The sequence below is a fragment of the Leptosomus discolor genome, chromosome 4 (assembly GCF_034619465.1).
Source record: "Leptosomus discolor isolate bLepDis1 chromosome 4, bLepDis1.hap2, whole genome shotgun sequence".
Taxonomy (NCBI): domain Eukaryota; kingdom Metazoa; phylum Chordata; class Aves; order Leptosomiformes; family Leptosomidae; genus Leptosomus; species Leptosomus discolor.
Genome location: NC_141394.1, coordinates 81513865 through 81540803, shown reverse-complemented (window position 1 = coordinate 81540803; position 26939 = coordinate 81513865). Strand labels below are relative to the sequence as shown.

Here is a 26939-nt window from a genome sequence, read left to right as displayed (position 1 = left end):
TGTAGTGGTGTAGTAGTGGTGACCCGGTGCCAAGAGCTCCCCACTCAGACAGCATGATACCTACATCATTGGGGTCTTCCTAGAGTGATGCGGTCAGGCTGCAAGTGCTTGGTTTGCGAATGGCTGCCAAGGAAGTAAATTCAGGCTCCCTACGGCACACAGGCAACGTGCGCTGCTGTGAAGGGTGACCAATGATGCAGGTTATTCCAGTGCAGGAGCACGGACAGGTCGGGGAGCCTTACAGAATCAGTGAAGCCAGAGCCTAGAGCATCCGCTCCTCTGCAAAATGCTCCCTGACTCTGTGGCAGCTGAGTAGTCAGCAGCCTCTGCCTCGCGCTGCCCGACAAAGCGATGCACAGACACTCACTCAGATGCAGCATTTATTCAAAGAATGCCATTTGTGGCCAACTTTGCACAATGGAAAGCTCCCACAAGGAACGGACTCTGTGGAAGAGACGAGAGCAGTTGCTGTCCGGGTGGCAACGGCAGTCTCTGACACCAGCCTCCTTCCAACGGCCCCTCTTCAGCTGCATGGGATCTGACTGCTCAGAGGGTGCTTTCGGTGTGGAGGAAAGGCACAGCAGCACTTCCCACTGTCAATCGAGCGGTGTCTTCTGCGTGTCCTGTGTGCTTGGTTCTGTGGCTCCAGCTCCCCGGGGAGCATGGAGGATGAGGAGATGCTCCACGCGGGCCCCAGCGAACACAGGGAGGCAACATCAGGGCTGCCTTTGGCTTGATCCCTGCCCAGACGGAGCTGCCAGCGAGAACTGGTGGGCCCAAGCGGAAGGCCGTCTGGGCCACAGCCGGTGTGAACAGAAAACAGGGCGGAATTTGTCCCCTTTGTCGCCGCTGTAGTCGTCACCGGCTGCTGTGCCGAGGACACCGTTGAGAGGAGAACACTGCTGCTCTTGGCAGAGGGCTGTGGCACAGGGTTTTCCCTTTCCTCTCTGCGTCCTGACTTCTGCCCTCTTCTTCCCTTCTGTACGAGGTGGCTCTCTGGCATCAGCTGGGACCTCTGCAAGCACGCCCGTTTGGCACATGAAGGCCTCCCTTCATGGCCGTAGAAGAGCAGGCTTAGGAGCCGATCTTGCACTTTGTGGAACTCACGCAGTGCCTGGGCGTGGGCGTCCGGATCCGTCCACAGGTGCTGGAAGAGGTTGTGTGGCTGGGCTGATCGGAAGGCTGGGGGCAAGCTTATCACCCCGGGCATGTTGTCATTGCCAAAGAAGAAGTGGTTGAGGCGTTTCTCCTCCAGGCAGGTGCCCACGTAATGCAGGATATCCTCCAGCCGCGGCAGAAACAGCCCCCTGCACCAGCCTGACAGGGGAGTGGTGGTCAGGAGGTGCATCACAACCGTCTTGAAGTTATAGGGGGACAAGGCTGTGCCCAGCAGGACGCGGGTGCAGACGTGCAGGCATTTGAGGTGCCAGCTGCCACGCGGGACCTGTCTGGCTCTATGCCTGAAGAACTTGGCCTCTGCCACAGCGTAGCTCTCTGACCATGTTGTGCTTGGGATGGAGAGGGCCTCTGTAGCCTCACTGCTCAGGAAGATGTCTGAGCGGCCTTGCTGCACCCGAAACAGAATCTCAACAAAGAAGGTTCTCCCAGAGGCATTCGTCAGCTGCAGCTTGCAGGAGCGTCTGGAGGGCAGCACCTCCATCTTGTAGCGACGTGACCAAGGCAACGCCACCCAGGCTGACCTCACCGACTTCTGGAACCAGAGGGCAGTTTTGTGCACATCTAGGTAGGAGTCAGTGCAGAAGGTGCCAAGGAGGCTGGGACCCTGACTTCTCTGCAGCTTCGACTTGGCGTGGTGGAGGAAGCACAGCGTATTCTCCACCAGCTGCTCCCCGGTGCAGGTGCACTGCAGGTCCACACGGATGCGGGAGTCCTTTGCCGGCATGTCCCCCGTGGTGCCCAGCTCCAGGTGGAAGGCGTGCCCATCGGGGGGCTTCAGGGGCACGAGCAGGGAGTAGACAGCCTCGGTCTCCTCAAGGGGACTCCAACCTTCAAAGGCACAACCCACCCCAATTGGGGACTGCAGTAGCGGTACCGGCAACGAACTTTCTGACAAGATCTTTTGGAAGACGTTGAGGAGATTTTGCACCACCTCCTCCACCATCTGGCTCCTGTAGGCCAGCTTCTTCATTGGCCACTGTATGCATCTTGCAAAGATCCTGTCCAGATCCCTCTTGTCATCAGGACCTTCATCTTCACTTTCTTCCTCCTCCCAACCTTCTTCCTCCTCCAAACCTTCTTCCTCTGTCTCACTGATGGAGCTCATCTTGTCTCTGCTTCTTTGCCTGAGCCACCAGCAGAGCCAGACGAGCGTAACCAGGACTGCAGTACCCAGCCAGATTTGCCAATGCCGCAAGACAGCAAAGAGCAGGGCTCCCCAGTCTGTGTGACTCTGCTCCTGGGTCGCCTGCTCATGGATCCTTTCGCTGAGCTCCTGCAGCAGCTGAGCCATCTCCTGGCTCAGCTGCTGGGCACGCAGCTGCATTTGCTCCGGCGTGGCCTCATCCGACCCTTCACCGACCATCAGTGGGAGCAGGAAGACGATTTCCAGAAACAAGGCGACGAAACTTGCAATCGTCTTGTAAGCCATGGCCTGCAGAAGGAGGGAGAGAAGGGTTTGAGTGGGGTTGGGAGGGAGGGAGCTGGGGGCAGGTAGGAGAGGGGGATAGGAAGCAGCTGGGGAGGCAGCAAGGCCTGCACCCAGCCCCAGCCCGGTGGCAGCGGCACCGTGCCCTGCCCGAGGTGCTCTCATGAGCGACTGGGCCCTCAAGGCAGGGTGAGAACCCAGCCTGAGCTCTGGGACCCGCATTTCTGCCCCGGCCCTCGTCCAGCCCAGCCTCCACCCGCGTGCGCACTCACCGCTAGCCCAGGCTATCCTGGGACAGCACTGCCTGTTGGCGCCCTTATATTTGCTGTCCAATTGTGACTCATCATTTGTGATGTCACAGGCTCCAGATGACGTCACAGGCTCCAGATGACATCACAGGCACGCCCGCCAAACAGCCCCAGCCTTCAGCAACACCCCGGCTCAGCCACTCACAGCTCTTGCTAGGCACTGTCTTTTCCAGGTCTAGGACATTCGCTTCTGTCTTACTAACTCCCTGGGGAGGGTCAGGAAGGGTCAGATTCTTCTCCTGGCCCCAGTGAACTCACAGACGTACAGCAGTGGTGCAGCTCTTTCTTACACTTTTTCCCTAAGCATTGCATGCAGCTCATGGTCAAGGCACCAGTGGAGGCTAGATGGACCAAGCCAGAGCGTAGAGCGTCTGCTCTTCTGCAAAATGCTCCCTGACTCTGTGGCAGCTGAGTAGTCAGCAGCCTCTGCCTCGCGCTGCCCGACAAAGCGATGCACAGACACTCACTCAGATGGAGCATTTATTCAAAGAATGCCATTTGTGGCCAACTTTGCACAATGGAAAACTCCCACAAGGAACGGACTCTGTGGAAGAGACGAGAGCAGTTGCTGTCCGGGTGGCAACGGTAGTCTCTGACACCAGCCTCCTTCCAACGGCCCCTCTTCAGCTGCATGGGATCTGACTGCTCAGAGGGTGCTTTCGGTGTGGAGGAAAGGCACAGCAGCACTTCCCACTGTCAATCGAGCGGTGTCTTCTGCGTGTCCTGTGTGCTTGGTTCTGTGGCTCCAGCTCCCCGGGGAGCATGGAGGATGAGGAGATGCTCCATGCGGGCCCCAGCGAACACAGGGAGGCAACATCAGGGCTGCCTCTGGTTTGGTCCCTGCCCAGATGGAGCTGCCGGCGAGAACTGGTGGGCCCAAGCGGAAGGCCGTCCGGGTCACAGCCGGTGTGAACAGAAAACAGGGCGGAATTTGTCACCTTTGTCGGCGCTGTAGTCGTCACCAGCTGCTGTGCCGAGGACACCGTTGAGAGGAGAACACTGCTGCTCTTGGCAGAGGGCTGTGGCACAGGGTTTTCCCTTTCCTCTCTGCGTCCTGACTTCTGCCCTCTTCTTCCCTCCTCTACGAGGTGGCTCTCTGGCATCAGCTGGGACCTCTGCAAGCATGCCCGTTTGGCGCATGAAGGCCTCCCTTCATGGCCGTAGAAGAGCAGGCTTAGGAGCCGATCTTGCATTTTGTGGAACTCACGCAGTGCCTGGGCGTGGGCGTCCGGATCCGTCCGCAGGTGCTGGAAGAGGTTGTGTGGCTGGGCTGACCGGAAGGCTGGGGGCAAGCTTATCACCCCGGGCATGTTGTCATTGCCAAAGAAGAAGTGGTTGAGGCGTTTCTCCTCCAGGCAGGTGCCCACGTAACGCAGGATATCCTCCAGCCGCGGCAGAAACAGCCCCCTGCACCAGCCTGACAGGGGAGTGGTGGTCAGGAGGTGCATCACAACCATCTTGAAGTTATAGGGGGACAAGGCTGTGCCCAGCAGGACGCGGGTGCAGACGTGCAGGCATTTGTGGTGCCAGCTGCCACGCGGGACCTGTCTGGCTCTATGCCTGAAGAACTTGGCCTCTGCCACAGCGTAGCTCTCTGACCATGTTGTGCTTGGGATGGAGAGGGCTTCTGTAGCCTCACTGCTCAGGAAGATGTCTGAGCGGCCTTGCTGCACCCGAAACAGAATCTCAACAAAGAAGGTTCTCCCAGAGGCATTCGTCAGCTGCAGCTTGCAGGAGCGTCTGGAGGGCAGCACCTCCATCTTGTAGCGACGTGACCAAGGCAACGCCACCCAGGCTGACCTCACCGACTTCTGGAACCAGAGGGCAGTTTTGTGCACATCTAGGTAGGAGTCAGTGCAGAAGGTGCCAAGGAGGCTGGGACCCTGACTTCTCTGCAGCTTCGACTTGGCGTGGTGGAGGAAGCACAGCGTGTTCTCCACCAGCTGCTCCCCGGTGCAGGTGCACTGCAGGTCCACGCGGATGCGGGAGTCCTTTGCCGGCATGTCCCCCGTGGTGCCCAGCTCCAGGTGGAAGGCGTGCCCATCGGGGGGCTTCAGGGGCATGAGCAGGGAGTAGACAGCCTCGGTCTCCTCAAGGGGACTCCAACCTTCAAAGGCACAACCCACCCCAATTGGGGACTGCAGTAGCGGTACCGGCAACGAACTTTCTGACAAGATCTTTTGGAAGACGTTGAGGAGATTTTGCACCACCTCCTCCACCACCTGGCTCCTGCACGCCAGCTTCTTCATTGGCCACTGTATGCATCTTGCAAAGATCCTGTCCAGATCCCTCTTGTCATTAGGACCTTCATCTTCACTTTCTTCCTCCTCCCAACCTTCTTCCTCCTCCAAACCTTCTTCCTCTGTCTCACTGATGGAGCTCATCTTGTCTCTGCTTCTTTGCCTGAGCCACCAGCAGAGCCAGATGAGCGTAACCAGGACTGCAGTACCCAGCCAGAATTGCCAGTGCCGCAAGACAGCAAAGAGCAGGGCTCCCCAGTCTGTGTGACTCTGCTCCTGGGTCGCCTGCTCATGGATCCTTTCGCTGAGCTCCTGCAGCAGCTGAGCCATCTCCTGGCTCAGCTGCTGGGCACGCAGCTGCATTTGCTCCGGCGTGGCCTCATCCGACCCTTCACCGACCATCAGTGGGAGCAGGAAGACGATTTCCAGAAACAAGGCGACGAAACTTGCAATCATCTTGTAAGCCATGGCCTGCAGAAGGAGGGAGAGAAGGGTTTGAGTGGGGTTGGGAGGGAGGGAGCTGGGGGCAGGTAGGAGAGGGGGATAGGAAGCAGCTGGGGAGGCAGCAAGGCCTGCACCCAGCCCCAGCCCGGTGGCAGCGGCACCGTGCCCTGCCCGAGGTGCTCTCATGAGCGACTGGGCCCTCAAGACAGGGTGAGAACCCAGCCTGAGCTCTGGGACCCGCATTTCTGCCCCGGCCCTCGTCCAGCCCAGCCTCCACCCGCGTGCGCACTCACCGCTAGCCCAGGCTATCCTGGGACAGCACTGCCTGTTGGCGCCCTTATATTTGCTGTCCAATTGTGACTCATCATTTGTGATGTCACAGGCTCCAGATGACGTCACAGGCTCCAGATGACATCACAGGCACGCCCGCCAAACAGCCCCAGCCTTCAGCAACACCCCGGCTCAGCCACTCACAGCTCTTGCTAGGCACTGTCTTTTCCAGGTCTAGGACATTCGCTTCTGTCTTACTAACTCCCTGGGGAGGGTCAGGAAGGGTCAGATTCTTCTCCTGGCCCCAGTGAACTCACAGACGTACAGCAGTGGTGCAGCTCTTTCTTACACTTTTTCCCTAAGCATTGCATGCAGCTCATGGTCAAGGCACCAGTGGAGGCTAGATGGACCAAGCCAGAGCGTAGAGCGTCTGCTCTTCTGCAAAATGCTCCCTGACTCTGTGGCAGCTGAGTAGTCAGCAGCCTCTGCCTCGCGCTGCCCGACAAAGCGATGCACAGACACTCACTCAGATGGAGCATTTATTCAAAGAATGCCATTTGTGGCCAACTTTGCACAATGGAAAACTCCCACAAGGAACGGACTCTGTGGAAGAGACGAGAGCAGTTGCTGTCCGGGTGGCAACGGTAGTCTCTGACACCAGCCTCCTTCCAACGGCCCCTCTTCAGCTGCATGGGATCTGACTGCTCAGAGGGTGCTTTCGGTGTGGAGGAAAGGCACAGCAGCACTTCCCACTATCAATCGAGCGGTGTCTTCTGCGTGTCCTGTGTGCTTGGTTCTGTGGCTCCAGCTCCCCGGGGAGCATGGAGGATGAGGAGATGCTCCACGCGGGCCCCAGCGAACACAGGGAGGCAACATCAGGGCTGCCTTTGGCTTGATCCCTGCCCAGACGGAGCTGCCAGCGAGAACTGGTGGGCCCAAGCGGAAGGCCGTCTGGGCCACAGCCGGTGTGAACAGAAAACAGGGCGGAATTTGTCCCCTTTGTCGCCGCTGTAGTCGTCACCGGCTGCTGTGCCGAGGACACCGTTGAGAGGAGAACACTGCTGCTCTTGGCAGAGGGCTGTGGCACAGGGTTTTCCCTTTCCTCTCTGCGTCCTGACTTCTGCCCTCTTCTTCCCTTCTGTACGAGGTGGCTCTCTGGCATCACCTGGGACCTCTGCAAGCACGCCCGTTTGGCACATGAAGGCCTCCCTTCATGGCCGTAGAAGAGCAGGCTTAGGAGCCGATCTTGCACTTTGTGGAACTCACGCAGTGCCTGGGCGTGGGCGTCCGGATCCGTCCGCAGGTGCTGGAAGAGGTTGTGTGGCTGGGCTGATCGGAAGGCTGGGGGCAAGCTTATCACCCCGGGCATGTTGTCATTGCCAAAGAAGAAGTGGTTGAGGCGTTTCTCCTCCAGGCAGGTGCCCACGTAATGCAGGATATCCTCCAGCCGCGGCAGAAACAGCCCCCTGCACCAGCCTGACAGGGGAGTGGTGGTCAGGAGGTGCATCACAACCGTCTTGAAGTTATAGGGGGACAAGGCTGTGCCCAGCAGGACGCGGGTGCAGACGTGCAGGCATTTGAGGTGCCAGCTGCCACGCGGGACCTGTCTGGCTCTATGCCTGAAGAACTTGGCCTCTGCCACAGCGTAGCTCTCTGACCATGTTGTGCTTGGGATGGAGAGGGCCTCTGTAGCCTCACTGCTCAGGAAGATGTCTGAGCGGCCTTGCTGCACCCGAAACAGAATCTCAACAAAGAAGGTTCTCCCAGAGGCATTCGTCAGCTGCAGCTTGCAGGAGCGTCTGGAGGGCAGCACCTCCATCTTGTAGCGACGTGACCAAGGCAACGCCACCCAGGCTGACCTCACCGACTTCTGGAACCAGAGGGCAGTTTTGTGCACATCTAGGTAGGAGTCAGTGCAGAAGGTGCCAAGGAGGCTGGGACCCTGACTTCTCTGCAGCTTCGACTTGGCGTGGTGGAGGAAGCACAGCGTATTCTCCACCAGCTGCTCCCCGGTGCAGGTGCACTGCAGGTCCACACGGATGCGGGAGTCCTTTGCCGGCATGTCCCCCGTGGTGCCCAGCTCCAGGTGGAAGGCGTGCCCATCGGGGGGCTTCAGGGGCACGAGCAGGGAGTAGACAGCCTCGGTCTCCTCAAGGGGACTCCAACCTTCAAAGGCACAACCCACCCCAATTGGGGACTGCAGTAGCGGTACCGGCAACGAACTTTCTGACAAGATCTTTTGGAAGACGTTGAGGAGATTTTGCACCACCTCCTCCACCATCTGGCTCCTGTAGGCCAGCTTCTTCATTGGCCACTGTATGCATCTTGCAAAGATCCTGTCCAGATCCCTCTTGTCATCAGGACCTTCATCTTCACTTTCTTCCTCCTCCCAACCTTCTTCCTCCTCCAAACCTTCTTCCTCTGTCTCACTGATGGAGCTCATCTTGTCTCTGCTTCTTTGCCTGAGCCACCAGCAGAGCCAGACGAGCGTAACCAGGACTGCAGTACCCAGCCAGATTTGCCAATGCCGCAAGACAGCAAAGAGCAGGGCTCCCCAGTCTGTGTGACTCTGCTCCTGGGTCGTCTGCTCATGGATCCTTTCGCTGAGCTCCTGCAGCAGCTGAGCCATCTCCTGGCTCAGCTGCTGGGCACGCAGCTGCATTTGCTCCGGCGTGGCCTCATCCGACCCTTCACCGACCATCAGTGGGAGCAGGAAGACGATTTCCAGAAACAAGGCGACGAAACTTGCAATCGTCTTGTAAGCCATGGCCTGCAGAAGGAGGGAGAGAAGGGTTTGAGTGGGGTTGGGAGGGAGGGAGCTGGGGGCAGGTAGGAGAGGGGGATAGGAAGCAGCTGGGGAGGCAGCAAGGCCTGCACCCAGCCCCAGCCCGGTGGCAGCGGCACCGTGCCCTGCCCGAGGTGCTCTCATGAGCGACTGGGCCCTCAAGGCAGGGTGAGAACCCAGCCTGAGCTCTGGGACCCGCATTTCTGCCCCGGCCCTCGTCCAGCCCAGCCTCCACCCGCGTGCGCACTCACCGCTAGCCCAGGCTATCCTGGGACAGCACTGCCTGTTGGCGCCCTTATATTTGCTGTCCAATTGTGACTCATCATTTGTGATGTCACAGGCTCCAGATGACGTCACAGGCTCCAGATGACATCACAGGCACGCCCGCCAAACAGCCCCAGCCTTCAGCAACACCCCGGCTCAGCCACTCACAGCTCTTGCTAGGCACTGTCTTTTCCAGGTCTAGGACATTCGCTTCTGTCTTACTAACTCCCTGGGGAGGGTCAGGAAGGGTCAGATTCTTCTCCTGGCCCCAGTGAACTCACAGACGTACATCAGTGGTGCAGCTCTTTCTTACACTTTTTCCCTAAGCATTGCATGCAGCTCATGGTCAAGGCACCAGTGGAGGCTAGATGGACCAAGCCAGAGCGTAGAGCGTCTGCTCTTCTGCAAAATGCTCCCTGACTCTGTGGCAGCTGAGTAGTCAGCAGCCTCTGCCTCGCGCTGCCCGACAAAGCGATGCACAGACACTCACTCAGATGGAGCATTTATTCAAAGAATGCCATTTGTGGCCAACTTTGCACAATGGAAAACTCCCACAAGGAACGGACTCTGTGGAAGAGACGAGAGCAGTTGCTGTCCGGGTGGCAACGGTAGTCTCTGACGCCAGCCTCCTTCCAACGGCCCCTCTTCAGCTGCATGGGATCTGACTGCTCAGAGGGTGCTTTCGGTGTGGAGGAAAGGCACAGCAGCACTTCCCACTGTCAATCGAGCGGTGTCTTCTGCGTGTCCTGTGTGCTTGGTTCTGTGGCTCCAGCTCCCCGGGGAGCATGGAGGATGAGGAGATGCTCCATGCGGGCCCCAGCGAACACAGGGAGGCAACATCAGGGCTGCCTCTGGTTTGGTCCCTGCCCAGATGGAGCTGCCGGCGAGAACTGGTGGGCCCAAGCGGAAGGCCGTCCGGGTCACAGCCGGTGTGAACAGAAAACAGGGCGGAATTTGTCACCTTTGTCGGCGCTGTAGTCGTCACCAGCTGCTGTGCCGAGGACACCGTTGAGAGGAGAACACTGCTGCTCTTGGCAGAGGGCTGTGGCACAGGGTTTTCCCTTTCCTCTCTGCGTCCTGACTTCTGCCCTCTTCTTCCCTCCTCTACGAGGTGGCTCTCTGGCATCAGCTGGGACCTCTGCAAGCATGCCCGTTTGGCGCATGAAGGCCTCCCTTCATGGCCGTAGAAGAGCAGGCTTAGGAGCCGATCTTGCATTTTGTGGAACTCACGCAGTGCCTGGGCGTGGGCGTCCGGATCCGTCCGCAGGTGCTGGAAGAGGTTGTGTGGCTGGGCTGACCGGAAGGCTGGGGGCAAGCTTATCACCCCGGGCATGTTGTCATTGCCAAAGAAGAAGTGGTTGAGGCGTTTCTCCTCCAGGCAGGTGCCCACGTAACGCAGGATATCCTCCAGCCGCGGCAGAAACAGCCCCCTGCACCAGCCTGACAGGGGAGTGGTGGTCAGGAGGTGCATCACAACCGTCTTGAAGTTATAGGGGGACAAGGCTGTGCCCAGCAGGACGCGGGTGCAGACGTGCAGGCATTTGTGGTGCCAGCTGCCACGCGGGACCTGTCTGGCTCTATGCCTGAAGAACTTGGCCTCTGCCACAGCGTAGCTCTCTGACCATGTTGTGCTTGGGATGGAGAGGGCTTCTGTAGCCTCACTGCTCAGGAAGATGTCTGAGCGGCCTTGCTGCACCCGAAACAGAATCTCAACAAAGAAGGTTCTCCCAGAGGCATTCGTCACCTGCAGCTTGCAGGAGCGTCTGGAGGGCAGCACCTCCATCTTGTAGCGACGTGACCAAGGCAACGCCACCCAGGCTGACCTCACCGACTTCTGGAACCAGAGGGCAGTTTTGTGCACATCTAGGTAGGAGTCAGTGCAGAAGGTGCCAAGGAGGCTGGGACCCTGACTTCTCTGCAGCTTCGACTTGGCGTGGTGGAGGAAGCACAGCGTGTTCTCCACCAGCTGCTCCCCGGTGCAGGTGCACTGCAGGTCCACGCGGATGCGGGAGTCCTTTGCCGGCATGTCCCCCGTGGTGCCCAGCTCCAGGTGGAAGGCGTGCCCATCGGGGGGCTTCAGGGGCACGAGCAGGGAGTAGACAGCCTCGGCCTCCTCAAGGGGACTCCAACCTTCAAAGGCACAACCCACCCCAATTGGGGACTGCAGTAGCGGTACCGGCAACGAACTTTCTGACAAGATCTTTTGGAAGACGTTGAGGAGATTTTGCACCACCTCCTCCACCACCTGGCTCCTGCACGCCAGCTTCTTCATTGGCCACTGTATGCATCTTGCAAAGATCCTGTCCAGATCCCTCTTGTCATTAGGACCTTCATCTTCACTTTCTTCCTCCTCCCAACCTTCTTCCTCCTCCAAACCTTCTTCCTCTGTCTCACTGATGGAGCTCATCTTGTCTCTGCTTCTTTGCCTGAGCCACCAGCAGAGCCAGATGAGCGTAACCAGGACTGCAGTACCCAGCCAGAATTGCCAGTGCCGCAAGACAGCAAAGAGCAGGGCTCCCCAGTCTGTGTGACTCTGCTCCTGGGTCGCCTGCTCATGGATCCTTTCGCTGAGCTCCTGCAGCAGCTGAGCCGTCTCCTGGCTCAGCTGCTGGGCACGCAGCTGCATTTGCTCCGGCGTGGCCTCATCCGACCCTTCACCGACCATCAGTGGGAGCAGGAAGACGATTTCCAGAAACAAGGCGACGAAACTTGCAATCGTCTTGTAAGCCATGGCCTGCAGAAGGAGGGAGAGAAGGGTTTGAGTGGGGTTGGGAGGGAGGGAGCTGGGGGCAGGTAGGAGAGGGGGATAGGAAGCAGCTGGGGAGGCAGCAAGGCCTGCACCCAGCCCCAGCCCGGTGGCAGCGGCACCGTGCCCTGCCCGAGGTGCTCTCATGAGCGACTGGGCCCTCAAGACAGGGTGAGAACCCAGCCTGAGCTCTGGGACCCGCATTTCTGCCCCGGCCCTCGTCCAGCCCAGCCTCCACCCGCGTGCGCACTCACCGCTAGCCCAGGCTATCCTGGGACAGCACTGCCTGTTGGCGCCCTTATATTTGCTGTCCAATTGTGACTCATCATTTGTGATGTCACAGGCTCCAGATGACGTCACAGGCTCCAGATGACATCACAGGCACGCCCGCCAAACAGCCCCAGCCTTCAGCAACACCCCGGCTCAGCCACTCACAGCTCTTGCTAGGCACTGTCTTTTCCAGGTCTAGGACATTCGCTTCTGTCTTACTAACTCCCTGGGGAGGGTCAGGAAGGGTCAGATTCTTCTCCTGGCCCCAGTGAACTCACAGACGTACATCAGTGGTGCAGCTCTTTCTTACACTTTTTCCCTAAGCATTGCATGCAGCTCATGGTCAAGGCACCAGTGGAGGCTAGATGGACCAAGCCAGAGCGTAGAGCGTCTGCTCTTCTGCAAAATGCTCCCTGACTCTGTGGCAGCTGAGTAGTCAGCAGCCTCTGCCTCGCGCTGCCCGACAAAGCGATGCACAGACACTCACTCAGATGGAGCATTTATTCAAAGAATGCCATTTGTGGCCAACTTTGCACAATGGAAAACTCCCACAAGGAACGGACTCTGTGGAAGAGACGAGAGCAGTTGCTGTCCGGGTGGCAACGGTAGTCTCTGACACCAGCCTCCTTCCAACGGCCCCTCTTCAGCTGCATGGGATCTGACTGCTCAGAGGGTGCTTTCGGTGTGGAGGAAAGGCACAGCAGCACTTCCCACTGTCAATCGAGCGGTGTCTTCTGCGTGTCCTGTGTGCTTGGTTCTGTGGCTCCAGCTCCCCGGGGAGCATGGAGGATGAGGAGATGCTCCACGCGGGCCCCAGCGAACACAGGGAGGCAACATCAGGGCTGCCTTTGGCTTGATCCCTGCCCAGACGGAGCTGCCAGCGAGAACTGGTGGGCCCAAGCGGAAGGCCGTCTGGGCCACAGCCGGTGTGAACAGAAAACAGGGCGGAATTTGTCCCCTTTGTCGCCGCTGTAGTCGTCACCGGCTGCTGTGCTGAGGACACCGTTGAGAGGAGAACACTGCTGCTCTTGGCAGAGGGCTGTGGCACAGGGTTTTCCCTTTCCTCTCTGCGTCCTGACTTCTGCCCTCTTCTTCCCTTCTGTACGAGGTGGCTCTCTGGCATCAGCTGGGACCTCTGCAAGCACGTCCGTTTGGCACATGAAGGCCTCCCTTCATGGCCGTAGAAGAGCAGGCTTAGGAGCCGATCTTGCATTTTGTGGAACTCACGCAGTGCCTGGGCGTGGGCGTCCGGATCCGTCCGCAGGTGCTGGAAGAGGTTGTGTGGCTGGGCTGATCGGAAGGCTGGGGGCAAGCTTATCACCCCGGGCATGTTGTCATTGCCAAAGAAGAAGTGGTTGAGGCGTTTCTCCTCCAGGCAGGTGCCCACGTAACGCAGGATATCCTCCAGCCGCGGCAGAAACAGCCCCCTGCACCAGCCTGACAGGGGAGTGGTGGTCAGGAGGTGCATCACAACCGTCTTGAAGTTATAGGGGGACAAGGCTGTGCCCAGCAGGACGCGGGTGCAGACGTGCAGGCATTTGTGGTGCCAGCTGCCACGCGGGACCTGTCTGGCTCTATGCCTGAAGAACTTGGCCTCTGCCACAGCGTAGCTCTCTGACCATGTTGTGCTTGGGATGGAGAGGGCCTCTGTAGCCTCACTGCTCAGGAAGATGTCTGAGCGGCCTTGCTGCACCCGAAACAGAATCTCAACAAAGAAGGTTCTCCCAGAGGCATTCGTCAGCTGCAGCTTGCAGGAGCGTCTGGAGGGCAGCACCTCCATCTTGTAGCGACGTGACCAAGGCAACGCCACCCAGGCTGACCTCACCGACTTCTGGAACCAGAGGGCAGTTTTGTGCACATCTAGGTAGGAGTCAGTGCAGAAGGTGCCAAGGAGGCTGGGACCCTGACTTCTCTGCAGCTTCGACTTGGCGTGGTGGAGGAAGCACAGCGTATTCTCCACCAGCTGCTCCCCGGTGCAGGTGCACTGCAGGTCCACACGGATGCGGGAGTCCTTTGCCGGCATGTCCCCCGTGGTGCCCAGCTCCAGGTGGAAGGCGTGCCCATCGGGGGGCTTCAGGGGCACGAGCAGGGAGTAGACAGCCTCGGTCTCCTCAAGGGGACTCCAACCTTCAAAGGCACAACCCACCCCAATTGGGGACTGCAGTAGCGGTACCGGCAACGAACTTTCTGACAAGATCTTTTGGAAGACGTTGAGGAGATTTTGCACCACCTCCTCCACCATCTGGCTCCTGTAGGCCAGCTTCTTCATTGGCCACTGTATGCATCTTGCAAAGATCCTGTCCAGATCCCTCTTGTCATCAGGACCTTCATCTTCACTTTCTTCCTCCTCCCAACCTTCTTCCTCCTCCAAACCTTCTTCCTCTGTCTCACTGATGGAGCTCATCTTGTCTCTGCTTCTTTGCCTGAGCCACCAGCAGAGCCAGACGAGCGTAACCAGGACTGCAGTACCCAGCCAGATTTGCCAATGCCGCAAGACAGCAAAGAGCAGGGCTCCCCAGTCTGTGTGACTCTGCTCCTGGGTCGCCTGCTCATGGATCCTTTCGCTGAGCTCCTGCAGCAGCTGGGCACGCAGCTGCATTTGCTCCGGCGTGGCCTCATCCGACCCTTCACCGACCATCAGTGGGAGCAGGAAGACGATTTCCAGAAACAAGGCGACGAAACTTGCAATCATCTTGTAAGCCATGGCCTGCAGAAGGAGGGAGAGAAGGGTTTGAGTGGGGTTGGGAGGGAGGGAGCTGGGGGCAGGTAGGAGAGGGGGATAGGAAGCAGCTGGGGAGGCAGCAAGGCCTGCACCCAGCCCCAGCCCGGTGGCAGCGGCACCGTGCCCTGCCCGAGGTGCTCTCATGAGCGACTGGGCCCTCAAGACAGGGTGAGAACCCAGCCTGAGCTCTGGGACCCGCATTTCTGCCCCGGCCCTCGTCCAGCCCAGCCTCCACCCGCGTGCGCACTCACCGCTAGCCCAGGCTATCCTGGGACAGCACTGCCTGTTGGCGCCCTTATATTTGCTGTCCAATTGTGACTCATCATTTGTGATGTCACAGGCTCCAGATGACGTCACAGGCTCCAGATGACATCACAGGCACGCCCGCCAAACAGCCCCAGCCTTCAGCAACACCCCGGCTCAGCCACTCACAGCTCTTGCTAGGCACTGTCTTTTCCAGGTCTAGGACATTCGCTTCTGTCTTACTAACTCCCTGGGGAGGGTCAGGAAGGGTCAGATTCTTCTCCTGGGCCCCAGTGAACTCACAGACGTACATCAGTGGTGCAGCTCTTTCTTACACTTTTTCCCTAAGCATTGCATGCAGCTCATGGTCAAGGCACCAGTGGAGGCTAGATGGACCAAGCCAGAGCCTAGAGCGTCTGCTCTTCTGCAAAATGCTCCCTGACTCTGTGGCAGCTGAGTAGTCAGCAGCCTCTGCCTTGCGCTGCCCGACAAAGCGATGCACAGACATTCACTCAGATGCAGCATTTATTCAAAGAATGCCATTTGTGGCCAACTTTGCACAATGGAAAGCTCCCACAAGGAACGGACTCTGTGGAAGAGGCGAGAGCAGTTGCTGTCCGGGTGGCAACGGCAGTCTCTGACACCAGCCTCCTTCCAACGGCCCCTCTTCAGCTGCATGGGATCTGACTGCTCAGAGGGTGCTTTCGGTGTGGAGGAAAGGCACAGCAGCACTTCCCACTGTCAATCGAGCGGTGTCTTCTGCGTGTCCTGTGTGCTTGGTTCTGTGGCTCCAGCTCCCCGGGGAGCATGGAGGATGAGGAGATTCTCCATGCGGGCCCCAGCGAACACAGGGAGGCAACATCAGGGCTGCCTCTGGCTTGGTCCCTGCCCAGACGGAGCTGCCAGCGAGAACTGGTGGGCCCAAGCGGAAGGCCGTCCGGGCCACAGCCGGTGTGAACAGAAAACAGGGCGGAATTTGTCACCTTTGTCGCCGCTGTAGTCGTCACCGGCTGCTGTGCCGAGGACACCGTTGAGAGGAGAACACTGCTGCTCTTGGCAGAGGGCTGTGGCACAGGGTTTTCCCTTTCCTCTCTGCGTCCTGACTTCTGCCCTCTTCTTCCCTTCTGTACGAGGTGGCTCTCTGGCATCAGCTGGGACCTCTGCAAGCACGCCCGTTTGGCACATGAAGGCCTCCCTTCATGGCCGTAGAAGAGCAGGCTTAGGAGCCGATCTTGCATTTTGTGGAACTCACGCAGTGCCTGGGCGTGGGCGTCCGGATCCGTCCGCAGGTGCTGGAAGAGGTTGTGTGGCTGGGCTGACCGGAAGGCTGGGGGTAAGCTTATCACCCCGGGCATGTTGTCATTGCCAAAGAAGAAGTGGTTGAGGCGTTTCTCCTCCAGGCAGGTGCCCACGTAACGCAGGATATCCTCCAGCCGCGGCAGAAACAGCCCCCTGCACCAGCCTGACAGGGGAGTGGTGGTCAGGAGGTGCATCACAACCGTCTTGAAGTTATAGGGGGACAAGGCTGTGCCCAGCAGGACGCGGGTGCAGACGTGCAGGCATTTGTGGTGCCAGCTGCCACGCGGAACCTGTCTGGCTCTATGCCTGAAGAACTTGGCCTCTGCCACAGCGTAGCTCTCTGACCATGTTGTGCTTGGGATGGAGAGGGCTTCTGTAGCCTCACTGCTCAGGAAGATGTCTGAGCGGCCTTGCTGCACCCCAAACAGAATCTCAACAAAGAAGGTTCTCCCAGAGGCATTCGTCAGCTGCAGCTTGCAGGAGCGTCTGGAGGGCAGCACCTCCATCTTGTAGCGACGTGACCAAGGCAACGCCACCCAGGCTGACCTCACCGACTTCTGGAACCAGAGGGCAGTTTTGTGCACATCTAGGTAGGAGTCAGTGCAGAAGGTGCCAAGGAGGCTGGGACCCTGACTTCTCTGCAGCTTCGACTTGGCGTGGTGGAGGAAGCACAGCGTGTTCTCCACCAGCTGCTCCCCGGTGCAGGTGCACTGCAGGTCCACGCGGATGCGGGAGTCCTTTGCCGGCATGTCCCCCGTGGTGCCCAGCTCCAGGTGGAAGGCGTGCCCATCGGGGGGCTTCAGGGGCATGAGCAGGGAGTAGACAGCCTCGGCCTCCTCAAGGGGACTCCAACCTTCAAAGGCACAACCCACCCCAATTGGGGACTGCAGTAACGGTACCGGCAACGAACTTTCTGACAAGATCTTTTGGAAGACGTTGAGGAGATTTTGCACCACCTCCTCCACCACCTGGCTCCTGCACGCCAGCTTCTTCATTGGCCACTGTATGCATCTTGCAAAGATCCTGTCCAGATCCCTCTTGTCATTAGGACCTTCATCTTCACTTTCTTCCTCCTCCCAACCTTCTTCCTCCTCCAAACCTTCTTCCTCTGTCTCACTGATGGAGCTCATCTTGTCTCTGCTTCTTTGCCTGAGCCACCAGCAGAGCCAGATGAGCGTAACCAGGACTGCAGTACCCAGCCAGAATTGCCAGTGCCGCAAGACAGCAAAGAGCAGGGCTCCCCAGTCTGTGTGACTCTGCTCCTGGGTCGCCTGCTCATGGATCCTTTCGCTGAGCTCCTGCAGCAGCTGAGTCATCTCCTGGCTCAGCTGCTGGGCACGCAGCTGCATTTGCTCCGGCGTGGCCTCATCCGACCCTTCACCGACCATCAGTGGGAGCAGGAAGACGATTTCCAGAAACAAGGCGACGAAACTTGCAATCGTCTTGTAAGCCATGGCCTGCAGAAGGAGGGAGAGAAGGGTTTGAGTGGGGTTGGGAGGGAGGGAGCTGGGGGCAGGTAGGAGAGGGGGATAGGAAGCAGCTGGGGAGGCAGCAAGGCCTGCACCCAGCCCCAGCCCGGTGGCAGCGGCACCGTGCCCTGCCCGAGGTGCTCTCATGAGCGACTGGGCCCTCAAGACAGGGTGAGAACCCAGCCTGAGCTCTGGGACCCGCATTTCTGCCCCGGCCCTCGTCCAGCCCAGCCTCCACCCGCGTGCGCACTCACCGCTAGCCCAGGCTATCCTGGGACAGCACTGCCTGTTGGCGCCCTTATATTTGCTGTCCAATTGTGACTCATCATTTGTGATGTCACAGGCTCCAGATGACGTCACAGGCTCCAGATGACATCACAGGCACGCCCGCCAAACAGCCCCAGCCTTCAGCAACACCCCGGCTCAGCCACTCACAGCTCTTGCTAGGCACTGTCTTTTCCAGGTCTAGGACATTCGCTTCTGTCTTACTAACTCCCTGGGGAGGGTCAGGAAGGGTCAGATTCTTCTCCTGGCCCCAGTGAACTCACAGACGTACATCAGTGGTGCAGCTCTTTCTTACACTTTTTCCCTAAGCATTGCATGCAGCTCATGGTCAAGGCACCAGTGGAGGCTAGATGGACCAAGCCAGAGCGTAGAGCGTCTGCTCTTCTGCAAAATGCTCCCTGACTCTGTGGCAGCTGAGTAGTCAGCAGCCTCTGCCTCGCGCTGCCCGACAAAGCGATGCACAGACACTCACTCAGATGGAGCATTTATTCAAAGAATGCCATTTGTGGCCAACTTTGCACAATGGAAAACTCCCACAAGGAACGGACTCTGTGGAAGAGACGAGAGCAGTTGCTGTCCGGGTGGCAACGGTAGTCTCTGACACCAGCCTCCTTCCAACGGCCCCTCTTCAGCTGCATGGGATCTGACTGCTCAGAGGGTGCTTTCGGTGTGGAGGAAAGGCACAGCAGCACTTCCCACTGTCAATCGAGCGGTGTCTTCTGCGTGTCCTGTGTGCTTGGTTCTGTGGCTCCAGCTCCCCGGGGAGCATGGAGGATGAGGAGATGCTCCATGCGGGCCCCAGCGAACACAGGGAGGCAACATCAGGGCTGCCTCTGGTTTGGTCCCTGCCCAGATGGAGCTGCCGGCGAGAACTGGTGGGCCCAAGCGGAAGGCCGTCCGGGTCACAGCCGGTGTGAACAGAAAACAGGGCGGAATTTGTCACCTTTGTCGGCGCTGTAGTCGTCACCGGCTGCTGTGCTGAGGACACCGTTGAGAGGAGAACACTGCTGCTCTTGGCAGAGGGCTGTGGCACAGGGTTTTCCCTTTCCTCTCTGCGTCCTGACTTCTGCCCTCTTCTTCCCTTCTGTACGAGGTGGCTCTCTGGCATCAGCTGGGACCTCTGCAAGCACGTCCGTTTGGCACATGAAGGCCTCCCTTCATGGCCGTAGAAGAGCAGGCTTAGGAGCCGATCTTGCATTTTGTGGAACTCACGCAGTGCCTGGGCGTGGGCGTCCGGATCCGTCCGCAGGTGCTGGAAGAGGTTGTGTGGCTGGGCTGACCGGAAGGCTGGGGGTAAGCTTATCACCCCGGGCATGTTGTCATTGCCAAAGAAGAAGTGGTTGAGGCGTTTCTCCTCCAGGCAGGTGCCCACGTAATGCAGGATATCCTCCAGCCGCGGCAGAAACAGCCCCCTGCACCAGCCTGACAGGGGAGTGGTGGTCAGGAGGTGCATCACAACCGTCTTGAAGTTATAGGGGGACAAGGCTGTGCCCAGCAGGACGCGGGTGCAGACGTGCAGGCATTTGAGGTGCCAGCTGCCACGCGGGACCTGTCTGGCTCTATGCCTGAAGAACTTGGCCTCTGCCACAGCGTAGCTCTCTGACCATGTTGTGCTTGGGATGGAGAGGGCCTCTGTAGCCTCACTGCTCAGGAAGATGTCTGAGCGGCCTTGCTGCACCCCAAACAGAATCTCAACAAAGAAGGTTCTCCCAGAGGCATTCGTCAGCTGCAGCTTGCAGGAGCGTCTGGAGGGCAGCACCTCCATCTTGTAGCGACGTGACCAAGGCAACGCCACCCAGGCTGACCTCACCGACTTCTGGAACCAGAGGGCAGTTTTGTGCACATCTAGGTAGGAGTCAGTGCAGAAGGTGCCAAGGAGGCTGGGACCCTGACTTCTCTGCAGCTTCTCCTTGGCGTGGTGGAGGAAGCACAGCGTGTTCTCCACCAGCTGCTCCCCGGTGCAGGTGCACTGCAGGTCCACACGGATGCGGGAGTCCTTTGCCGGCATGTCCCCCGTGGTGCCCAGCTCCAGGTGGAAGGCGTGCCCATCGGGGGGCTTCAGGGGCACGAGCAGGGAGTAGACAGCCTCGGTCTCCTCAAGGGGACTCCAACCTTCAAAGGCACAACCCACCCCAACTGGAGACTGCAGTAGCGGTACCGGCAACGAACTTTCTGACAAGATCTTTTGGAAGACGTCGAGGAGATTTTGCACCACCTCCTCCACCACCTGGCTCCTGTAGGCCAGCTTCTTCATTGGCCACTGTATGCATCTTGCAAAGATCCTGTCCAGATCCCTCTTGTCATCAGGACCTTCATCTTCACTTTCTTCCTCCTCCCAACCTTCTTCCTCCTCCAAACCTTCTTCCTCTGTCTCACTGATGGAGCTCATCTTGTCTCTGCTTCTTTGCCTGAGCCACCAGCACAGCCAGATGAGCGTAACCAGGACTGCAGTACCCAGCCAGAATTGCCAGTGCCGCAAGACAGCAAAGAGCAGGGCTCCCCAGTCTGTGTGACTCTGCTCCTGGGTCGTCTGCTCATGGATCCTTTCGCTGAGCTCCTGCACCAGCTGAGCCGTCTCCTGGCTCAGCTGCTGGGCACGCAGCTGCATTTGCTCCGGCGTGGCCTCATCCGACCCTTCACCGACCATCAGTGGGAGCAGGAAGACGATTTCCAGAAACAAGGCGACGAAACATGCAATCGTCTTGTAAGCCATGGCCTGCAGAAGGAGGGAGAGAAAGGTTTGAGTGGGGTTGGGAGGGAGGGAGCTGGGGGCAGGTAGGAGAGGGGGATAGGAAGCAGCTGGGGAGGCAGCAAGGCCTGCACCCAGCCCCAGCCCGGTGGCAGCGGCACCGTGCCCTGCCCGAGGTGCTCTCATGAGCGACTGGGCCCTCAAGACAGGGTGAGAACCCAGCCTGAGCTCTGGGACCCGCATTTCTGCCCCGGCCCTCGTCCAGCCCAGCCTCCACCCGCGTGCGCACTCACCGCTAGCCCAGGCTATCCTGGGACAGCACTGCCTGTTGGCGCCCTTATATTTGCTGTCCAATTGTGACTCATCATTTGTGATGTCACAGGCTCCAGATGACGTCACAGGCTCCAGATGACATCACAGGCACGCCCGCCAAACAGCCCCAGCCTTCAGCAACACCCCGGCTCAGCCACTCACAGCTCTTGCTAGGCACTGTCTTTTCCAGGTCTAGGACATTCGCTTCTGTCTTACTAACTCCCTGGGGAGGGTCAGGAAGGGTCAGATTCTTCTCCTGGGCCCCAGTGAACTCACAGACGTACATCAGTGGTGCAGCTCTTTCTTACACTTTTTCCCTAAGCATTGCATGCAGCTCATGGTCAAGGCACCAGTGGAGGCTAGATGGACCAAGCCAGAGCCTAGAGCGTCTGCTCTTCTGCAAAATGCTCCCTGACTCTGTGGCAGCTGAGTAGTCAGCAGCCTCTGCCTTGCGCTGCCCGACAAAGCGATGCACAGACATTCACTCAGATGCAGCATTTATTCAAAGAATGCCATTTGTGGCCAACTTTGCACAATGGAAAGCTCCCACAAGGAACGGACTCTGTGGAAGAGGCGAGAGCAGTTGCTGTCCGGGTGGCAACGGCAGTCTCTGACACCAGCCTCCTTCCAACGGCCCCTCTTCAGCTGCATGGGATCTGACTGCTCAGAGGGTGCTTTCGGTGTGGAGGAAAGGCACAGCAGCACTTCCCACTGTCAATCGAGCGGTGTCTTCTGCGTGTCCTGTGTGCTTGGTTCTGTGGCTCCAGCTCCCCGGGGAGCATGGAGGATGAGGAGATTCTCCATGCGGGCCCCAGCGAACACAGGGAGGCAACATCAGGGCTGCCTCTGGCTTGGTCCCTGCCCAGACGGAGCTGCCAGCGAGAACTGGTGGGCCCAAGCGGAAGGCCGTCCGGGCCACAGCCGGTGTGAACAGAAAACAGGGCGGAATTTGTCCCCTTTGTCGCCGCTGTAGTCGTCACCGGCTGCTGTGCCGAGGACACCGTTGAGAGGAGAACACTGCTGCTCTTGGCAGAGGGCTGTGGCACAGGGTTTTCCCTTTCCTCTCTGCGTCCTGACTTCTGCCCTCTTCTTCCCTTCTGTACGAGGTGGCTCTCTGGCATCAGCTGGGACCTCTGCAAGCACGCCCGTTTGGCACATGAAGGCCTCCCTTCATGGCCGTAGAAGAGCAGGCTTAGGAGCCGATCTTGCATTTTGTGGAACTCACGCAGTGCCTGGGCGTGGGCGTCCGGATCCGTCCGCAGGTGCTGGAAGAGGTTGTGTGGCTGGGCTGACCGGAAGGCTGGGGGTAAGCTTATCACCCCGGGCATGTTGTCATTGCCAAAGAAGAAGTGGTTGAGGCGTTTCTCCTCCAGGCAGGTGCCCACGTAACGCAGGATATCCTCCAGCCGCGGCAGAAACAGCCCCCTGCACCAGCCTGACAGGGGAGTGGTGGTCAGGAGGTGCATCACAACCGTCTTGAAGTTATAGGGGGACAAGGCTGTGCCCAGCAGGACGCGGGTGCAGACGTGCAGGCATTTGTGGTGCCAGCTGCCACGCGGAACCTGTCTGGCTCTATGCCTGAAGAACTTGGCCTCTGCCACAGCGTAGCTCTCTGACCATGTTGTGCTTGGGATGGAGAGGGCTTCTGTAGCCTCACTGCTCAGGAAGATGTCTGAGCGGCCTTGCTGCACCCCAAACAGAATCTCAACAAAGAAGGTTCTCCCAGAGGCATTCGTCAGCTGCAGCTTGCAGGAGCGTCTGGAGGGCAGCACCTCCATCTTGTAGCGACGTGACCAAGGCAACGCCACCCAGGCTGACCTCACCGACTTCTGGAACCAGAGGGCAGTTTTGTGCACATCTAGGTAGGAGTCAGTGCAGAAGGTGCCAAGGAGGCTGGGACCCTGACTTCTCTGCAGCTTCTCCTTGGCGTGGTGGAGGAAGCACAGCGTGTTCTCCACCAGCTGCTCCCCGGTGCAGGTGCACTGCAGGTCCACGCGGATGCGGGAGTCCTTTGCCGGCATGTCCCCCGTGGTGCCCAGCTCCAGGTGGAAGGCGTGCCCATCGGGGGGCTTCAGGGGCATGAGCAGGGAGTAGACAGCCTCGGCCTCCTCAAGGGGACTCCAACCTTCAAAGGCACAACCCACCCCAATTGGGGACTGCAGTAACGGTACCGGCAACGAACTTTCTGACAAGATCTTTTGGAAGACGTTGAGGAGATTTTGCACCACCTCCTCCACCACCTGGCTCCTGCACGCCAGCTTCTTCATTGGCCACTGTATGCATCTTGCAAAGATCCTGTCCAGATCCCTCTTGTCATTAGGACCTTCATCTTCACTTTCTTCCTCCTCCCAACCTTCTTCCTCCTCCAAACCTTCTTCCTCTGTCTCACTGATGGAGCTCATCTTGTCTCTGCTTCTTTGCCTGAGCCACCAGCAGAGCCAGATGAGCGTAACCAGGACTGCAGTACCCAGCCAGAATTGCCAGTGCCGCAAGACAGCAAAGAGCAGGGCTCCCCAGTCTGTGTGACTCTGCTCCTGGGTCGCCTGCTCATGGATCCTTTCGCTGAGCTCCTGCAGCAGCTGAGTCATCTCCTGGCTCAGCTGCTGGGCACGCAGCTGCATTTGCTCCGGCGTGGCCTCATCCGACCCTTCACCGACCATCAGTGGGAGCAGGAAGACGATTTCCAGAAACAAGGCGACGAAACTTGCAATCGTCTTGTAAGCCATGGCCTGCAGAAGGAGGGAGAGAAGGGTTTGAGTGGGGTTGGGAGGGAGGGAGCTGGGGGCAGGTAGGAGAGGGGGATAGGAAGCAGCTGGGGAGGCAGCAAGGCCTGCACCCAGCCCCAGCCCGGTGGCAGCGGCACCGTGCCCTGCCCGAGGTGCTCTCATGAGCGACTGGGCCCTCAAGACAGGGTGAGAACCCAGCCTGAGCTCTGGGACCCGCATTTCTGCCCCGGCCCTCGTCCAGCCCAGCCTCCACCCGCGTGCGCACTCACCGCTAGCCCAGGCTATCCTGGGACAGCACTGCCTGTTGGCGCCCTTATATTTGCTGTCCAATTGTGACTCATCATTTGTGATGTCACAGGCTCCAGATGACGTCACAGGCTCCAGATGACATCACAGGCACGCCCGCCAAACAGCCCCAGCCTTCAGCAACACCCCGGCTCAGCCACTCACAGCTCTTGCTAGGCACTGTCTTTTCCAGGTCTAGGACATTCGCTTCTGTCTTACTAACTCCCTGGGGAGGGTCAGGAAGGGTCAGATTCTTCTCCTGGCCCCAGTGAACTCACAGACGTACAGCAGTGGTGCAGCTCTTTCTTACACTTTTTCCCTAAGCATTGCATGCAGCTCATGGTCAAGGCACCAGTGGAGGCTAGATGGACCAAGCCAGAGCGTAGAGCGTCTGCTCTTCTGCAAAATGCTCCCTGACTCTGTGGCAGCTGAGTAGTCAGCAGCCTCTGCCTCGCGCTGCCCGACAAAGCGATGCACAGACACTCACTCAGATGGAGCATTTATTCAAAGAATGCCATTTGTGGCCAACTTTGCACAATGGAAAACTCCCACAAGGAACGGACTCTGTGGAAGAGACGAGAGCAGTTGCTGTCCGGGTGGCAACGGTAGTCTCTGACACCAGCCTCCTTCCAACGGCCCCTCTTCAGCTGCATGGGATCTGACTGCTCAGAGGGTGCTTTCGGTGTGGAGGAAAGGCACAGCAGCACTTCCCACTGTCAATCGAGCGGTGTCTTCTGCGTGTCCTGTGTGCTTGGTTCTGTGGCTCCAGCTCCCCGGGGAGCATGGAGGATGAGGAGATGCTCCATGCGGGCCCCAGCGAACACAGGGAGGCAACATCAGGGCTGCCTCTGGTTTGGTCCCTGCCCAGATGGAGCTGCCGGCGAGAACTGGTGGGCCCAAGCGGAAGGCCGTCCGGGTCACAGCCGGTGTGAACAGAAAACAGGGCGGAATTTGTCACCTTTGTCGGCGCTGTAGTCGTCACCGGCTGCTGTGCTGAGGACACCGTTGAGAGGAGAACACTGCTGCTCTTGGCAGAGGGCTGTGGCACAGGGTTTTCCCTTTCCTCTCTGCGTCCTGACTTCTGCCCTCTTCTTCCCTTCTGTACGAGGTGGCTCTCTGGCATCAGCTGGGACCTCTGCAAGCACGTCCGTTTGGCACATGAAGGCCTCCCTTCATGGCCGTAGAAGAGCAGGCTTAGGAGCCGATCTTGCATTTTGTGGAACTCACGCAGTGCCTGGGCGTGGGCGTCCGGATCCGTCCGCAGGTGCTGGAAGAGGTTGTGTGGCTGGGCTGACCGGAAGGCTGGGGGTAAGCTTATCACCCCGGGCATGTTGTCATTGCCAAAGAAGAAGTGGTTGAGGCGTTTCTCCTCCAGGCAGGTGCCCACGTAATGCAGGATATCCTCCAGCCGCGGCAGAAACAGCCCCCTGCACCAGCCTGACAGGGGAGTGGTGGTCAGGAGGTGCATCACAACCGTCTTGAAGTTATAGGGGGACAAGGCTGTGCCCAGCAGGACGCGGGTGCAGACGTGCAGGCATTTGAGGTGCCAGCTGCCACGCGGGACCTGTCTGGCTCTATGCCTGAAGAACTTGGCCTCTGCCACAGCGTAGCTCTCTGACCATGTTGTGCTTGGGATGGAGAGGGCCTCTGTAGCCTCACTGCTCAGGAAGATGTCTGAGCGGCCTTGCTGCACCCCAAACAGAATCTCAACAAAGAAGGTTCTCCCAGAGGCATTCGTCAGCTGCAGCTTGCAGGAGCGTCTGGAGGGCAGCACCTCCATCTTGTAGCGACGTGACCAAGGCAACGCCACCCAGGCTGACCTCACCGACTTCTGGAACCAGAGGGCAGTTTTGTGCACATCTAGGTAGGAGTCAGTGCAGAAGGTGCCAAGGAGGCTGGGACCCTGACTTCTCTGCAGCTTCTCCTTGGCGTGGTGGAGGAAGCACAGCGTGTTCTCCACCAGCTGCTCCCCGGTGCAGGTGCACTGCAGGTCCACACGGATGCGGGAGTCCTTTGCCGGCATGTCCCCCGTGGTGCCCAGCTCCAGGTGGAAGGCGTGCCCATCGGGGGGCTTCAGGGGCACGAGCAGGGAGTAGACAGCCTCGGTCTCCTCAAGGGGACTCCAACCTTCAAAGGCACAACCCACCCCAACTGGAGACTGCAGTAGCGGTACCGGCAACGAACTTTCTGACAAGATCTTTTGGAAGACGTCGAGGAGATTTTGCACCACCTCCTCCACCACCTGGCTCCTGTAGGCCAGCTTCTTCATTGGCCACTGTATGCATCTTGCAAAGATCCTGTCCAGATCCCTCTTGTCATCAGGACCTTCATCTTCACTTTCTTCCTCCTCCCAACCTTCTTCCTCCTCCAAACCTTCTTCCTCTGTCTCACTGATGGAGCTCATCTTGTCTCTGCTTCTTTGCCTGAGCCACCAGCACAGCCAGATGAGCGTAACCAGGACTGCAGTACCCAGCCAGAATTGCCAGTGCCGCAAGACAGCAAAGAGCAGGGCTCCCCAGTCTGTGTGACTCTGCTCCTGGGTCGTCTGCTCATGGATCCTTTCGCTGAGCTCCTGCACCAGCTGAGCCGTCTCCTGGCTCAGCTGCTGGGCACGCAGCTGCATTTGCTCCGGCGTGGCCTCATCCGACCCTTCACCGACCATCAGTGGGAGCAGGAAGACGATTTCCAGAAACAAGGCGACGAAACATGCAATCGTCTTGTAAGCCATGGCCTGCAGAAGGAGGGAGAGAAAGGTTTGAGTGGGGTTGGGAGGGAGGGAGCTGGGGGCAGGTAGGAGAGGGGGATAGGAAGCAGCTGGGGAGGCAGCAAGGCCTGCACCCAGCCCCAGCCCGGTGGCAGCGGCACCGTGCCCTGCCCGAGGTGCTCTCATGAGCGACTGGGCCCTCAAGACAGGGTGAGAACCCAGCCTGAGCTCTGGGACCCGCATTTCTGCCCCGGCCCTCGTCCAGCCCAGCCT

General features: G+C 58.8%; 7 protein-coding genes across 7 annotated transcripts; all 7 read right to left on the bottom strand.

The window, feature by feature from the left end:
* Nucleotides 1-5280: 5280 nt before the first annotated feature.
* Nucleotides 5281-8634, bottom strand: LOC147415721 (inositol 1,4,5-trisphosphate receptor-interacting protein-like 1). The gene is made up of 3 exons (XM_086464861.1): nt 7012-8634; nt 5439-5624; nt 5281-5316 (listed from the first exon to the last, which is right to left on the bottom strand). Exons 1-3 carry the CDS (start codon nt 8632-8634, stop codon nt 5281-5283), a joined length of 1845 nt encoding a protein of 614 aa, XP_086320987.1.
* Nucleotides 8635-8986: 352 nt separating this feature from the next.
* Nucleotides 8987-11188, bottom strand: LOC147415720 (inositol 1,4,5-trisphosphate receptor-interacting protein-like 1). Its single transcript, XM_086464860.1, has 2 exons — nt 10025-11188; nt 8987-9145 (listed from the first exon to the last, which is right to left on the bottom strand). Exons 1-2 carry the CDS (start codon nt 11186-11188, stop codon nt 8987-8989), a joined length of 1323 nt encoding a protein of 440 aa, XP_086320986.1.
* Nucleotides 11189-11306: 118 nt separating this feature from the next.
* On the bottom strand, nt 11307-14636 carry LOC147415719 (inositol 1,4,5-trisphosphate receptor-interacting protein-like 1). Its single transcript, XM_086464859.1, has 4 exons — nt 14416-14636; nt 13038-14229; nt 11465-11650; nt 11307-11342 (listed from the first exon to the last, which is right to left on the bottom strand). Exons 1-4 carry the CDS (start codon nt 14634-14636, stop codon nt 11307-11309), a joined length of 1635 nt encoding a protein of 544 aa, XP_086320985.1.
* Nucleotides 14637-14988: 352 nt separating this feature from the next.
* Nucleotides 14989-17650, bottom strand: LOC147415718 (inositol 1,4,5-trisphosphate receptor-interacting protein-like 1). Its single transcript, XM_086464858.1, has 2 exons — nt 16028-17650; nt 14989-15147 (listed from the first exon to the last, which is right to left on the bottom strand). The coding sequence occupies exons 1-2, from the start codon at nt 17648-17650 to the stop codon at nt 14989-14991; spliced, it is 1782 nt and encodes a 593-aa protein (XP_086320984.1).
* A 352-nt stretch (nt 17651-18002) lies between these two features.
* Nucleotides 18003-20663, bottom strand: LOC147415717 (inositol 1,4,5-trisphosphate receptor-interacting protein-like 1). The gene is made up of 2 exons (XM_086464857.1): nt 19041-20663; nt 18003-18161 (listed from the first exon to the last, which is right to left on the bottom strand). The coding sequence occupies exons 1-2, from the start codon at nt 20661-20663 to the stop codon at nt 18003-18005; spliced, it is 1782 nt and encodes a 593-aa protein (XP_086320983.1).
* Nucleotides 20664-21015: 352 nt separating this feature from the next.
* LOC147415716 (inositol 1,4,5-trisphosphate receptor-interacting protein-like 1) lies at nt 21016-23677 on the bottom strand. The gene is made up of 2 exons (XM_086464856.1): nt 22055-23677; nt 21016-21174 (listed from the first exon to the last, which is right to left on the bottom strand). Exons 1-2 carry the CDS (start codon nt 23675-23677, stop codon nt 21016-21018), a joined length of 1782 nt encoding a protein of 593 aa, XP_086320982.1.
* Nucleotides 23678-24029: 352 nt separating this feature from the next.
* On the bottom strand, nt 24030-26690 carry LOC147415715 (inositol 1,4,5-trisphosphate receptor-interacting protein-like 1). The gene is made up of 2 exons (XM_086464855.1): nt 25068-26690; nt 24030-24188 (listed from the first exon to the last, which is right to left on the bottom strand). Exons 1-2 carry the CDS (start codon nt 26688-26690, stop codon nt 24030-24032), a joined length of 1782 nt encoding a protein of 593 aa, XP_086320981.1.
* Nucleotides 26691-26939: the final 249 nt, after the last annotated feature.